Raw genomic sequence first — 16876 nt, forward strand, 5'->3', positions numbered from 1 at the left:
GTTCACAGAATTATTCTACAGATTTCTCATCCGTTGCAAGATCATGAATCCATTGGAGATTGATAACTTCGAAAATCTACTCCAACTGACTCCTCAGTCAAGTTTTATGTCTTTGTACCATGATTTTCTTACCCATGAAGTGCACCCTTCACCGGGCATCTCCAACCAATTTTGCTTCCCATACTTTTGCAATTCTTCTGTCATTTTTGATCTGTCTATGCGACAAAAAATCCATGGAATCCCAGATCACCTACGCTCCGATTATATTCCGCCGATATTTTCGGCAGAATATGGGAAAGTTAGATCTGATAAAATGTTCTTTACTGACGGTTCATTCATAAACGGGTCCACTGGCTTCGGCATCTTCAATGGCAATTCCAGTGCCTCTTTCAAACTCAAAGATCCTTGTTCCGTGTATGTCGCTGAACTGGGTGCGATATGTTACGCATTAGGGATCATTGAAACATTGCCCATCGACCACTATTTTATTTTTTCAGACAGTCTCAGCTCAATAGAGGCAATCCGCTCAATGAAAGTTGATAAACGCTCATCTTATTTCCTAACAAGAATAAGACAACTATTGAGTGTTTTGGTCGAAAAATTATTCAAGATTACCTTACATTGGGTTCCCTCTCATTGCTCGATTCCGGGGAATGAGAAAGCCGACTCGCTAGCTAAGGTGGGCGCTTTAGAAGGCACACTTTTTGAAAGGCAAATTGATTATAATGAATTTTTCCACATTCCTCGTCAGTATACGCTCGTAAGTTGGCAGCGCATGTGGAGTGAAGATGAGTTCGGTCGTTGGTTGCATTGGTCTCGACGAGGGCATGGTTCAAGGGATTGAATGTAGGTCGTGATTTCATTCGCGTGATATCTCGGCTTATGTCCAATCACTACAACCTAAACACGCATCTCTATCGCATTGGGCTCGCAGCAAACAATCTTTGTGATTGTGGCAATGGCTACCACGACATCGAGCATGTTGTCTGGTCGTGTATCCGGTTCCATACTGCTCGCTCTCAGCTCTCTAGAGCACTGAGAGCACAAGGCAGACAATCGGAGATCCCCGTACGGGATATCTTAGGTAGCCGTGATCCTGATCTTCTGCTTCATCTAATCCAACCGCGAGTAATCGGTTACATATTACTAACATAGATAATAAGAAAAATTGTCAAAGTATTGAACTCCCGGCCCGTGAGGCTAACGCCATATGAGCCTTGATAAAAATATATATTTTGGAAAAAAAAATGTCCGAAGTTCATGCGATAGTGGCATCTTTACTGATTCAGAATCTGTTCAATTTGAGTGTTTCAGATAACCAGAAGTGCTGGAATCTTGTACGCCATGGCACAACTTTTTTTGAACCCCTCCGTATTACGTATTACAAAAATTACTAGACATTAATGAAGAACAACATCATTGCAAGAAAAAGATCTCCAGAGATACGGCTCATACACTCATGGAAGAATTTGTTGTCCGTTTCAATGTTCAGAAATCCTTGAGAGTTCTCGAAAAAAAACCAAACAGTTTTGTCATCAAGAGCTAAAGCTGAATTCAACCCGCACTTAGGTCGTGATTTTTAATACTACAAAAATCCAACATTCTTTGTGTTATTGGGTGTCTTTAGGCATTGTTCTCACTGCAGCGGGGCGTCAGCGTGGCTTGAACGGGGCGTGTGATGCTTACGATTAATCGTCTGTGTTCTTACCGATGTGTTCACACCAGGCTGACGTGTCGTGAGCGTGGTTTTGGCGTGTGGCTGGCGTGCAAACAAAAACACTTCACGCCGGCGATATTTGTACTTCTCCGATTCTCTCTTGCATAACCAGCGACTAACCACTTTTTTTTTAACTTTTCTATGATTTATTCTGTTGTATTGACACGACTTTAACAACCCATAAATAAGAAAAATTTGTTCAAAGTGAAAATAAACCTTTATTTTCAATTTTTTACCCTAACTTTTCGATACAGATTTTCTGGCTAAAAATAAAGATATACAGATTTTTGCAGTAAATCATAAACTATTGAATGTGGCAATCCTGGTGAACGCGTTTTCAATTTTAAATTCAGTTATCAATATTGAATTGGATATTAATAAAGTGAGATTATAAAGAATATACTGTAAGGGCAAATTATGTCTATATCCTTGATATTATAATTTTAATATAATATTAGCTTTGAATGCGCTAAAGTAGCAGTACTTCAAAGATTGCTAAAAACCAAAACCGAAACAGTTTTATTTGTTTGAATGGTAACGCCACGTGTTAGGATTTTTTTACGTGGGACTACGTCTAACAGGAGTATATGGGGGGTAAAATGAAAACCTAAACACAGAACATGCAGGAAAAAATGAAAGATTCCGAATGCTTATAACTCGAACATTTCTTACTGGATCGGAAAGATGTTTGCAGAAATTGATAGGGAATATTTCTACGCTCCTATCGCAATTAGTAAAATGTTATTTTTCATTAGATAAACAATTGAATAACTGTAAAATGTTAAGCGTTATCTAAACGCACTAACTACCTCGTTTTGATTAGCCCTATTTACGGTTTCCCCAACACAGTCATCATACCCAAGCAGCCTTGAGGAAATCGGCATCGCAAATACATCAAAGTATGGGGATTTTTGATCTCACCGAAATGTGTTCCCTAACACAGACTACCAAACCAAGCAGCGTTGGAGAAATCGCCATTGCAAATACATGTAAGTCGGGGACATTTTTGTTCCGACTGAAATGTGTTTCCCCAACACAGACTTTTAATCCAAGGAGCTTGGGCAAATCGGCATTGCAAATACATGAAAGTTGGGGGTATTTCTGTTCGGACTGAAATATGTTTCCCTAACACAGACTTCAAATCCATGGAGCGTAGGTAAATTGACATTGCAAATTCATGCAAGTCGGGGGCATTTTTGTTCCGACTGACATGTGTTTACAGAATACAGACTTCTAAACCAAGGTGTCATCAACGTAAACGGACTGTCATTAAATTTACTTGTATCGAAGAACATAATCTATCACAATTAGTGAATTGACCTTACATGGCATTATACAATATTTTTGCTCATAAAGCGAATATATTGGATTCAATTGAATTCGGAAATTATTTCATTCAATCAAAAATTTAATCAATACAAGCAAATGATTGCTAAGCTAAGGTGGTCCCACGTCAACCTTGCGGTTATATCATAGATATGACCCACCCATTTTTTTGCCTTCGTTCGATCTGTTACTAGCACATTTCCAAAGTTGGGAAATAACAAGTAAAACATCGATGTAATTCTGAACATAATTCCAAAGAAACAAAAATGCAAATATCTGTGCAAAACACGGCTATTCCGAAATAGAACCCCCCACTGAGGGCCGCACGTTGAAGCGTCCTGCCATCGTGGCGCGATCAGCAAGTAAAAAGTTTCACGTGCTCAGGATCCAGTTCAAGTGGCACGTGCTGTTTCGACAAGCACTCTTCTCGGCTTTAACATCCGCCCAGTTCAATGGAAAGCATTTTCCGCACAAAAGCCATCAAACAAAACAGCCTGCTGTTTGCTGTTTGTTAATTGATACTAAAGTTGCTTCCACCAAAACAACAAAAACAACGCACAAACAAAGCAATACACGTTCTTGAAGAAGTTTATGCGCCAGCCTAAGGTACACTTCAGTTCAGATCATAATAACGAGTCGCTGTCTGTTGAACGTGGGAATAATGAGAAATATGAGCTTCCCAAGAAACTTGATTGCGCGATAGCGATGTGGTAGATGGGGATTATCTTGTGCTCCCATTGAGAAGAATTCGGCACACAACAGAACCCATCATGGACGAATTTTGTCATCGGATTTGTAATTTGTAAACTATAAGCCACTTCAGCTCAACCAATTTTACGTACTTAAAATTTCCACCCAGAAAAAAAAAATTATAAGCTCGGTTATACCAATTATACCAAAACCGAGAACATAGTAACTCATTCGACATAAATTTGAATGAAATAATGAAGTATAGTGTGAAATGCTACCAATGTTACTGATGCGCGTCAATAAACTTCGATGAATTTTTATATCAATATATAACCTTTATTTTCGTTCATTTCCGTGAAATTTTTCCACCAAATATCAAATATTTACATTTTCCTATACGTTCCAACGAGTAATTGTAAATTACTCAAACTGATTTTTTGCTGGGAATTTCTGTTCGGTATTTCAGGGAAAAAATAATGCGGTCTTTACAATGCTGTATTAGCTACTGAATAAAATATCATCGCTGAATTCCCATTAAATAAACGAAACATTCGCAGGCTCCCTCCGTCCACATTCCACAATAAAATCGTTGCGCTCACTCATGCTGTGAGCTCCGAAATCCGTTATAATTAATAGCATTTATTCAGACTGTTTTTGTTTTGTTCCCACAAACTTTTTTTCCCCGTGTGATACTTACCGAAAAAGCAACAGCAAAACACAAGCGAATATAGCGTAATAAATATCACTCTCACATCTTTTCGATCAAAGATAAACTCCTTCTGTACGTAGTTGTTAAGTGGATGGTTCGAATTGAACGATGCGAAGCCTCCGCCTCCGACAGCTTCCCCTCCCACGCCGGCTGACTGCGGTCCATCGATACCGAAGTCGAGCGTGAGATTAAACAACGAAGCCGGGGAAGCGTTCAACAGCACACTGCTGGCACTGAAATTGGCCGATAAGCCTAATGGAGAGCCATTGCTGGTGCTGCCGATGCTACCGATGCTACCGTTGGTACCATATCCCGGCGGAGAAGGACCACCAACAGGGGGAACGAGAACACCCGTCGCCGGTTGACCAGCCCCCATTGGGGGTCCAATTGTGGCATTGAAGAAACCCATCGCGCTCAGTGAGCTGATGTTCAAGTAATCCATGAGTTTGAATGATGACATTCTTTGTTCTCCGCTCTATCGCAGCTCGTAATTAGACTAAACATCGGGCGTTCGGACCGATGGTAGGGAACACATGTTGTGGCACTTTATCGATACCTTCCCGTCCCCCCTAATAAGCAATCATTCACCGCACTCGTGCTCGTGTTATCCGATAGGATATGGTGGGTGGTGATAACCGTGGTGGTGGATATAGTGTGAGAAAATTAATTTTCCCCTAGCTTGCGGAAATCATTCCTTTATGTACATGCGATGATGTAGTGAGCTGATGGGGTTTATCATTCGAGTGTCAGCAATGGATTGTCTGGGAGCAGGTGCTCATCTGTTTTGATTATATTACTGCGCTCTTTGCCGGAACCGTACGAGGGCTTGGGAACGCAACTCTGGAATAGATAGGAAGAACGATAAAAAATACGGTTAGCACTGATTCCTGCAGTTATGGCTTCTATGCAAAAATGTGTAGTAATAGGAGCTCAGGTTTATCTTCAAACATTTCTATGTTTTCAATAAACTTTTCCATATATTTAAATATTTTGCAATTTAATTTTTTTTTCAGTTTCATCTTTGTTAATTTTTGTACGTTTTTATGCCACTCTTAATTTATTAGTATTGTTGTGTGACAATCACCCGCGGCTTACTCGGGATCAGTTATACGTATCTTACACTCTCACATATCAAGAGGAAAGGAAGGAATACAGGGACTAAGACGTGATTTGACACTCTGTTACAATTAGTATTAAAAAAAAGTGCCAATAATTCTTCAAATGTTTTTAAATACACTTTGCTAGTTGCATTGCGTAGTTCTTGTTTTTTGCATGTTGAGGAGTTTTTGGACGTCTTTTGAGCGCTCCTGGCGAATAATCAGCCCGTTATTTTGTTAACGAGTCGCTAAAAGCTAAAGAGCTTGTTATTATTAAATTTAATAAATTTTACAATTAATTTTCCTTACATTTATTCGTAACCTCTAATTCCTCAAATGATTTATTTTCCGACAAGGTATTTCAGCAATCAGCCTAGATATGTAAGTTATTATTAGCCATAATTTTTCTAATTCATTTTCTTTTCGTTTAGGTACTTACAATATAATTTTACAATGTAATTAATAGCTATTTCACAAAAGATATTTAAATAAATTTCACGCAACGTAAGAAAATGTGTTCTGCTTTGTATCAATTGGTTTTCCTTTTTTCTCTAGTGTTGTGTTCGACATCGTTGGCAATGCTGTCGCTTGACAATTCATCTTACTCTTTCGAGGGGTCTTCGAATCCACATTGCATCTGTTTATTAATTTCACCTTTTCTATGACATTCAACATTAAATAATATGGTTTCTGTTACTAGCCATAAAGCAACATTTTCAATGTTTCATGTTGTTTGGTGTCAATGCTATATATGACAAATTCCATGCCAACTCGACTGGCCGTTGGCAGCACCATCTCGGATAGCAGTGAAACGTCGTGGGTGTAAAGACATGGATCATTCAAGCAACTTTGCATGCTTGAAATATTCGAAAAATAATTAGACTACCGTTCTGAATAATATTTCGGACACTTTGTTCTGATATCTTGAAATGCTTAATGCACTGATGATATAACTATCAAATTAATATCACAATTGCTTCTTTAGAGCAATCCCTTCGTTTCACTATCATTTCACATGAGAACAGCATTTGAATTATAACATAATCGGCATAAATCGTTTTCTTAGCGTGAGCACGTAGAATTTACCCGTTCATAAATAATAAAATTTCTCCCGTGTTTCGTCAGTTCTCATCATCTTTAACAGTTTACTGTGATTGCATGGTAAGTGTTTCGCAGTTGACAATAAAATATAATCAAGTTTAATGTAATTTTCGTCCAAAAAATTACAAAATAAAGTGTCCGAAATTTGATTTAGCGTCCGAAGTTTGATTCTTATTCACTTCATTTGAAAAGCATTTTATTCGATGATTTTTTTATGTTTTCAATCAAATAGGTACCAAAGTAGAGAGCTTAAAAGCATATTGAACTAATTTAATAAAAATATCAACCAAATAATACCTATGCATAAAGTTTAGATCTGTTTTCTGCATCATATGCCTTAAGCGTCCGAAGTATGATACAGAACGGTACTTCTTGGAAAAAGCCATTTTTTTTTCTTAATTTTTTATAAAAAATTATAACTTAAAAACTATGATACCTACAAAATTCTTGTCAAAGGATGAAATGTAGGAAATTATTTAAGTTTTCACAAAAAAATCCCCAATTTTATATATATATATATATATATATATATATATATATATATATATATATATATATATATATATATATATATTTATATATATATATATATATTTATATATATATATATATATATATATATATATATACATATATAGCCCTTACAATTTCTAACAAGTCGCCCATACATCAGAAGATGGGCACTTTTACAGGGAGAAAGTTTTTCGAACAACAACTTTTCCATGTTTTCTTTGAAAAAAATACAACTTACCCTAAATTTGTTTAACACTTTCGACGCCCCGTCACCCAGATATGGGTGACACTTTCCTCGCTCGAATTGAGTAGGATTTTTAGAAGGAATTTGATAGAATAAGCACCTAAAGGCAACTATAGGATATGAAGAAAAATAATAAAATCATAACCATAATATTATACTGTTTATACTATACTTTTTATTAATTTATAGTACGGATGGTTTGTACTGCAGCCCAATTCGCTTTCAATTGAAAACAAACATTGCTAGATCAGGTAAATGTTATCTATAAACTAAGTTGATCTTCATTTAATAATTTAATCGCAAGTTGGGCTCTGGAAGAAACTCAAAAACGTCGCGTTGGGCGTCGAACGTGTTAAGGCAAGATAGCGGTATAAAGGGTGTGTCACATCAAATTGCATTACGGAAAAAACGCTGTAGAAATTCGCCCAGTAGACCGATCCTTTTGAAAATTTTAGACAGTAAAATAAAAACTATTAAACAACTTTTGGCATTTTCTTTTTATTCATACTTTGAGCCCAAGCCCGTATGCTCGCCCCTTCCTCTTTACCCCGTCCATAAGGTTCTGTACAACGTCAGGTTGCAGTTTTTTTTGAACAGAAATCCATTTTCTCTTGAAGTCCGCCTCCGATTTGACAACTTTTGGGTTCTTCCGGAGGGCCTGCTTCATAATCACCCAATATTTCTCTATTGGACGAAGCTCCGGCGCGTTCTGCGGGTTCATTTCCTTTGGCACGAAGGTGACCCCGTTGGCTTCGTACCACTCCAACACGTCCTTTGAATAGTGGCACGAAGCGAGATCCGGCCAGAAGATGGTCAGGCCCTCGTGCTGCTTCAATAGTGGTAGTAAGCGCTTCTGTAGGCACTCCTTAAGGTAAACCTGCCCGTTTACCGTGCCGGTCATCACGAAGGAGGCGCTCCACTTTCCGCAAGAGCAGATCGCTTGCCACACCATGTACTTTTTGGCAAACTTGGATAGTTTCTGCTTGCGAATCTCCTCCGGAACGCTGAATTTGTCCTCTGCGGAGAAGAACAACAGGCCCGGCAGCTGACGAAAGTCCGCTTTGACGTAGATTTCGTCGTCCATTACCAGGCAATGCGGCTTCGTCAGCATTTCGGTGTACAGCTTCCGGGCTCGCGTCTTCCCCACCATGTTTTGCCTTTCGTCGCGGTTAGGAGCCTTCTGAACCTTGTATGTACGCAGGCCCTCCCGCTGCTTGGTCCGCTGGACGAATGAACTTGACAAATTCAGCTTATTGGCGACATCCCGGACCGAACTTCTCGGATCACGTCTAAACAGCTTAACTACGCGCTTGTGATCTTTTTCACTGACGGAGCATCCATTTTTGCCGTTCTTCACCTTCCGGTCGATGGTTAGGTTCTCGAAGTATCGTTTTAGTACTCTGCTGACCGTGGATTGGACGATTCCCAGCATCTTACCGATGTCCCGATGTGACAACTCCGGATTCTCGAAATGAGTGCACAGGATTAATTCACGACGCTCTTTTTCGTTCGACGACATTTTTCCAAATTTACGAAAAATTTACTGTGAAGCATGGCCAATGTGATCTATTCACTCTTATCTGATTATAAGCGAAAGCTGAAGATATAATTCCTAAAAATTAAATTTCCACAGCGTTTTTTCCGTGATGCAATTTGATGTGACACACCCTTTACTGTATTCGACAATGTTTTAGATCTTGCTAAAATATAAACTTTTGTCTAAGACATCAACTTTCTATCCTTTACAGTTTTTGGAATATAGGTCATTTTTGTATGAAGACTCCTGAAAAAAGTAGAAGGGTCTGAGCCTAGGGGCTCGGACGGAAGTTTGACGTAGGACTGTGATTGTTCAGAACACTTGGTTATTTTAAATGTAATTTTTTTCATTGTTCAGAAATTAGTTAGTTCAACTCTTTTGGAATTCTAAATAGTAGCGCTAAAAAGAGCCGTTTGTTGTATGTTCCCATAACCTTCAAACGGTTTGTAATGAACAAAGAAAGGCAATAGAAGCTTAGCAGGAAGTTCAACTGTCTAACTGAAAATGATTAATGAATGGTGGAATGCTAGATGAAGTATATGTGAATCGGTAAACAAAAAAAAATTATCGTCATTGATTACATTGAATATGAAATTTATGGGGAAGAAACGAAAAAACAAGTTGAAAATATTCACGATTTCGTGATATTGTGAGGTAAAATACACATGAAATAATAAAGTTGCTTTATTTTTAATGGATAGCTGTTATTGTGATTTCTTTCCATTGTCTTATTCTTAGTATTAGGCATCGGGAGCAGTGGCTTTTCCGGTGAAATAATGTTCGTTTCCAGACTATCACAATCAAGTCGTATTGATTCTACTACTCAATCTATCATAGGAGGAATTGAATCATTGAGAATTATGAATATGAGTCATGAAGAATATTAATATTTCATTTCGTTTCATTTTTGTGTTGCGATGTAATGCAGATCTCAATAAGTCTTCGCATGATAATCGCTGCCTCCTCCTAATTAATGAACGATCACTGTATGGGTAACACTTTCCTCATTGCTTTGATTAAATCTTGCATGAAGTTTGAGTGATGCATGCCATCTTGCATATGATTACTTTAACATCTTGCCTTAGATAGAACGAATTATGCACGCAATTTTGTGTTACATACAACGTTCATGGGAACGAAGTTGGACGAAAGAATGCATAATACATGATTGACCTTCGCATCCGCTCGTTAAAAATACCCCTTTTAATTTTAAAACAAGAGAGCAATTGTTTTATTATTTCCACTGTTGATGGCTCAGGCGAAAAAAATTGTGGATAAATTTGACGTCTAATGGTATATATTATAACATACATCGTAAGAACGTTTCTGCGTAATATGAATTTGAAAACTTTTAATAAACGTTATATTTTTCGTAGAGTGACCCCCCTATATAGAAAAAAAAAATAAAAAAAAATAATGTTTTGCTCGTAACATTTTTGTGTGTAAATTCTCACGCTTGTCATGTTCTTGACATGTTTCTAAACAGGAAAAAGTTAGCAGAGCATGTAAATTGCGATAATTTATACATAAAAAATGTTACGAATTAAACATTAATAGTATTCTTTCAAAGAAAAAAAAATGAAAAAGTTGTTCGAAAATTTTTTTCCATGTGAATGTGCCCATCGTCCGATGTGTGGAAAAATTGTTGGAAATTTTAAGGGCTATTTATATCTATTTTTTCAGAATTTTAACTTGCCCCGGTGTACCTTTTTTTTTCGAAGTTTCTTGTTCTTGTTTAACAATTCCTACACTGATTTGTTGCAATAAACTATAAGTAATGTAAAATATGACCCGAGCGTTTTTGGGATTCAAATGTCTGGCAACTGAACAGGATAAGTGGAAACTGACAGCATTGCCTTTCTGCCTTCTTCTAGCACTTACTTTGATTGAATGGATTTTGTTTGCGCCAGATTCATTTTGAGCATCCCAAGAACATCCAGTGATCCACAACAGCCAAGCTATATTGTGTTCTTCTTCACTCATGATACAATTTCACACTGAGTATCACGAGAGCGTCGGAATGATCACGTCGCTTTTGAGAGTTATTTTCGAATTTTCCAGAGGATATAATACGATTTTTCTCAGTACTAAATTGAATTCAGTTATACCTTTTTCGCCACTGGCGAAAATTATCTGCCTGATGTGCATATATGATGTCGATAAGCTCAATTTGACGATAGTGAATATTTCCAAACCGATGCCAATTGCACAGAATTACAATTTCATCTGAGGTGAAAAAATAAAATCTGTTGCCCGCATTCTATGTGATTTTAGATGTACACGATGTTTTCTTTGATCGCCATTACATATGACTGTAATTCGATCTCACTTTACAAACGATTTTATATGATTTAATGTTAACTGGGGATCCCATCTAATTATGTTTTCGTGTTAACACAGAAAATATTAAATCGAATGACTTGGCATATTCTGAGACGTATATCAAGTGGGATCAAATCACAATCGTATATAATGTCGATCATAGCATACATCGTGTATATCTGAAATCTTATAAAATGCGAAAAATCTGATTTTTTATCACGACAGGTTGAATTATAATTGGGTTTAACAAACATCGGTTATTCTGCATTCTCTCATAAAAATTCTGCATTCTCGTTATTAGATCAGTGTTATTCAGCTGCCACTAGTATGTGCTTAAAAACAAAAAGAAAAACACTACAGGAAAACCTGTTTTTTATGCGATTTTTATTTTTGTGCGGTTTTTTTATGCGGTATATGAAAAGAAGCATATTCGACAAAGTTAGCGTCCATTTAGTTTTTTTTTCGATGTTTTAAATACATTTCAGTGCGAAAAAAAGCATATTTGCGTCTAAATTATCCACTTCTCAAATCATTCCCATCCTTGCATCGAATGCTCTAAGATTTGCATGATATGATTTCTAATAGCAACAAGTTTCGACATGCAACTAAAAGCACAACCCAGCCACGGCGTGGATTTGAGTTATTTTCTTGGGGATTTTTTTATGCGGTCCCTATCTATATTTTTTTTCAAATTGTGTACCGAACACGATTTTTTAAGCTACTGGTGAAGTTTTGTACGATTTTTTTGTGCGGTCTCTATCCCCCACACAAAAAAAAAAAGATTGCCTGTATAGAGTTTCAAGATGGCTGAAACATAGTTTGGTCGTATTGGCCAACCTGATAGTATACTTCTATGTGCCTCGGTTTATTTGGCTTGGCAAGGCTGTGAATAATCGAGAGAACAAATAGTTTTCAGACAATAAGCATTAGCATTGAGCAAGTTGCACAATATCGTAGGTGGTACGAATTGAGAGTTGTTAAGTTGAAAAGGAGCCTCCATCCGTTGATGATAATTAGTAATTTCTCTTAAATAATTATTCTTTTAATAATATCATTATCTCCAACAGCTGAGAATTGTTCTAGCCACGTCTTCGTAACTGCTAGGAAAAGGGAAGGAATTTGAGAGAGATGCAGAGAATCCTCCGACCTCTCATAGATGTCTCTCTTGAAATTAGAGATGTGTTAGTAGAGATTACCTATTACCTATTACCTATTACCTATTACCTATTACCTATTACCTATTACCTATTACCTATTACCTATTACCTATTACCTATTACCTATTACCTATTACCTATTACCTATTACCTATTACCTATTACCTATTACCTATTACCTATTACCTATTACCTATTACCTATTACCTATTACCTATTACCTATTACCTATTACCTATTACCTATTACCTATTACCTATTACCTATTACCTATTACCTATCACCTATAACCTATTACCTTTAACTATCACAGGCTCCGTTTTTGGCAGGGTATTTAACTATATTTTTATTTAATTACTGGTCGAAATGATATTCTTTAAAAAAGGATATATAGCTGCATGTATCATGTAAGGCTATGAAAGCTAAATAAGATCTGTTCATTTCTTGTGAATTAGTGGGTTATATATATGATATAACCGCAAGGTTCACGTGGAACTACCTTAGCTGAGCAATCATTCGTTTGTATTGATTAAATTCTTGATTGAATGAAACAGTTTCCAAATTCAATTGAGTTCAATATATTTGCTCTGTGAGTGAAAAAAATGAACAAATGCCGTGTAAAGTCAATTCATTTATTGTGATTGATTGTTCTTCGTTACAAGTAAATTTAATGACGGACCTTTTACGTTTGGTATGATGACTAGAACAAAATATATGTACGGAAGAATTATCAAACGTTTGATTAACCAGCCTAAGGCTGAAAATCTTTCCAATAAAGACAAAAAAAAATTATCAAACGATTATTTTATTTTACATTTCCCTCTGAAGTTTACATCCCAAAAGTGTACATATTTCTCGAATCTCGAATTTGCTTGAAACGGGGAAGTTCATTCTAGTGGCTGCACGATTTTCCCAGGTTCCTAAGTTTAGAAGATCATGTTAGGACAGACATATTCCACTCTGCACAAAGGCAAGCGAGGACAAAAGTACTCGCAGTTTGCATTTTTTTGCAGAGCCGATTTCCCCAGAAACCTCGGTTTTGAAGTCTGTGTTAGGGAAACACATTTCAATCGGAACAAAAATACCCCCGATTTGTATGAATTCGCAATGCCGATTTCCCCACGCTTCATGGATTTGAAGTCTGTGTTAGGGAAACACATTCCAGTCGGAACAAAAATACCCCCGACTTGCATGAATTTGAAATACCGATTTCTCCAGGCACCTTGGTTTAGAAATCTCTATTAGGGAACACATTTCGGTGGGAACGAAAGCTCCCCCTACTTTCGTGTGTTCTTTTTCTTCTTTTTGGCTTTAAGAGGGTTTAAACTTTTCAGTTCACTCGCCTCTAGGCTCTTTCGTGTGCTTGCAATGCCGATTTCGCTGCTTGGTTTTAAAGTCTGTGTTAGGGAACATTTTTCGATGAGAACAAAAGTCCCCCTACTTTCATGTATTAGCAATGCCGATTTCCTCAAGGCTGCTTGGTTTTGATGGCTGTGTTAGGGAAACCGTAAATCGGGCCAATCAAAACGATGCAGTTAGGGCGTTTAGATAACGCCTAATATTTTACAGTTATTCAATTGTTTATCTAATGAAAAACAACATTTTGTTAGTTGCGATAGATGCGTAGAAATATTCCCTATCAAGTGATGCAAACATCTCTCCTATCCAGTACGAAATGTTCGAGCTATAAGCATTCGAAATCTTTCATTTTTTCCTGCATGTTCTGTGTTTAGGTTTTCATTTTACCCTCCATATATTCCGGTTAGACGTAGTCCCACGTCAAAAAACAAGAAGTGGGTTATATCTGTGATATAACTGCAAAGTAGACGTAGGACTACTGTTGGCTCGGTAATCATTTATTTGAAATTGCGTCTGAATCAATTCTGAATTAATGAATGAATGAATATTTTGAAAGATGAAAGTTTTTCTTTTTAGTGTGTGGGTGGATGAGTATAAGTATGGAATTGTTATTAACATAAAATTCAACTATTCCGAACTTGTTGGTGGTCTCGAAACGAACCGATGGAATTTGAGTGGTCTTGTAAAAGCAACTGAAGATGTTTGATACGTGATTCATTTTTGTTTTCGTGAGAATAACACGAGATTCTTCATGATCATTCCATGCGCAGAATAGAAACTGAGGGCGTCATTTCACGGTGAAAACGAAATAAAGTCTATATAACCTTGCATAAAATTCATTTCATTTTTATCGTGATGTGACAATTTTTCATTACTCTTCCATGCGAAAGCAGAACAAAAACTGATGCTATTGGATTGCATCACGGGAATATCAAGTTGAATGCGGAAATGGGTGCGAATATTCCTCCGCTCGGACGCATTCACACACAAAAAATTCTTCATGACTGTTCCATGCGAAAGCAGAACAGAAACTGATGCGAATAAAAGTACTCACGCCTTGCATGTGTCCGCTATGGTTTCCCAAACACTAATGCAAGCGAGCAAAAGAAACCACAGCTTGCACGTGTTCGCTATGACGGTTCCTCCAGGTGCCTAGATTTTGCGTCCGTGTTCGGGAACACATTGCGATCACCAATCATCATCAATGAGCTAGATTGTTATGACTTTAATAGCTTGATTTCAAAGCAATTTTTAAGCTATTGAAACGATTGCTTGGGCCGATAAGTGACAATCATAAAACTCGTTGACAGTTTATCTTTCGGATGGAGTGATTATTATACCACTCCATTCAGCCGGTAAAGAGGTATTTACGTTTAAAACCTTGCAGTCCAGCGTCACTCTCTCGCTTTCGAAACTTTGAACTTACACCCCGGTACAGAAATGAAAAAAAAGTTTTATAACTCTGTCATTGTAGAAATTCGAACATATGCGTAGGATTTTTTTTTTCATAAAATATGATCATCTGTCACCTTCTGAGAGATTCTAGAAAAAAAGATTTTCTTCATGTGAGAAAGGTGTTTTCTGACTTTAAGGGGATGAATAGAAAATTAAATTCTTCTTTTATTTTCAATAAACGGAAAATATATGCATAAAAAACGAATAAAAATATTTTTTTTGACTCGTTTTTATACAGGATTCGATTATATACAGTGAAAAGAAATCGAAGACTGTATATAATCGAGTTCGTACTGTATTAGGTAAACACGTTTCAGTTGGAATAAAAATACCCCCGACCTGCATGTATTTGCAATGCCGATTTCTCCCAGGCACATTGGTTTAGGGAACACATTTCGGTGGTAACAAAAGCTCCCACTACTTTCGTGTATTTGCAATGCCGATTTCCTCAAGGCTGCTTAATTTGATGGCTGTGTTAGGGAAACTGTGAATCGGGCCAATTCCCTCTCAATTGATGCAAACATCTTTCCGATCCAGTAAGAAATGTTCAAGTTATAAACATTCGAAATCTTTCTTGTTTTCCTGCATATTCTGTATTTAAGTTTTCATTTTACGCCCCATATATACCGGTTAGGCGTAGTCCCATGTCAAAAAAATTAACAGCTTTACGCAAAATTCTTTTTTTATGATTTTTTTATGATTTCTTTTTGGAAAATTCATTGCAATTTGCATACATCGTTTGCATACAAGTTACCAGCAGTACTGTGCTGAAAATCATGGGTGTGAAGTTCGAAAAATTCATTCGAACAGCTGACGAATAATTTTTCATGTGTTTTTCCCTTTAAGTTCATTGAAAACCTACAAAATGACATCTTTCCCTTTTTGACGTGGGACTACGTCTAACCGGAATATATGGGGGGTAAAATGAAAACATAAACACTGAACATGCAGGAAAAAATGCAAGATTTCGAATGCTTATAACTCGAACATTTTCTACTGGATCGGAAAGATGTTTGCATCAATTGATAGGGAATATTTCTACGCATCTATCGCAATTAATAAAATGTCATTTTTCATTAGATAAATAATTGAATAACTGTAAAATGTTAAGCGTTATCTAAATGCCCTAACTGCCTCGTTTTGATTGGCCCGATTTACGGTTTCCCCAACACAGACTTCAAAACCAAGCAGCGTTGGGGAAATCGGATTTGAAAATACATGAAAGTAGGGGGACTTTTGTTCTCACCGAAATATGTTCCCTAACATAGACTTCAAAACCAAACAGCATTGGCGAAACCGACATTGCAAATACATGAAAGTAGGGGCAGCTTTTGTTCCCACCGAAATGCGTTTCTCTAACACAGACTTCAAATCCAAGGAGCGTGGGGAAGTTGGCATTGCAAATACATGCAATTCGGGGGCATTTTTGTTCCGACTGAAATCTGATTACCTATAAAGACTTCTAAACCAAGGTGTCTGGGGAAATCGGCATTGCAAATACATGCAAACTGCGAGTACTTTTATACTCGCTTGCCTTTGTGCAGACTCGAATGCGTTTCCCTAACACGGTCTCCTAAACTTAGGTACCTGGTACGATCGTGCAGACACTAGAGACATGGCATTTGTTCAATTTTTTTACTCACAATGCA

The 16876-nt window shown here is 37.1% G+C and overlaps 1 protein-coding gene across 7 annotated transcripts in view; it reads right to left on the reverse strand.

The window, feature by feature from the left end:
* LOC129780097 (trissin receptor) overlaps positions 1-16876 on the reverse strand; it is a 306026-nt gene that overhangs the window by 120632 nt on the left and 168518 nt on the right. For all 7 annotated transcript variants that reach the window (XM_055788025.1, XM_055788026.1, XM_055788022.1 and 4 more), the window contains one exon: positions 4431-5282. In XM_055788025.1, the coding sequence (XP_055644000.1) occupies positions 4431-4902 (472 nt within the window). In that variant the 5' untranslated portion in view covers positions 4903-5282. The remainder of the gene's footprint in view (positions 1-4430; positions 5283-16876) is intronic.

This window comes from Toxorhynchites rutilus, chromosome 3 (assembly GCF_029784135.1).
Source record: "Toxorhynchites rutilus septentrionalis strain SRP chromosome 3, ASM2978413v1, whole genome shotgun sequence".
Classification (NCBI taxonomy): Eukaryota; Metazoa; Arthropoda; class Insecta; order Diptera; family Culicidae; genus Toxorhynchites; species Toxorhynchites rutilus.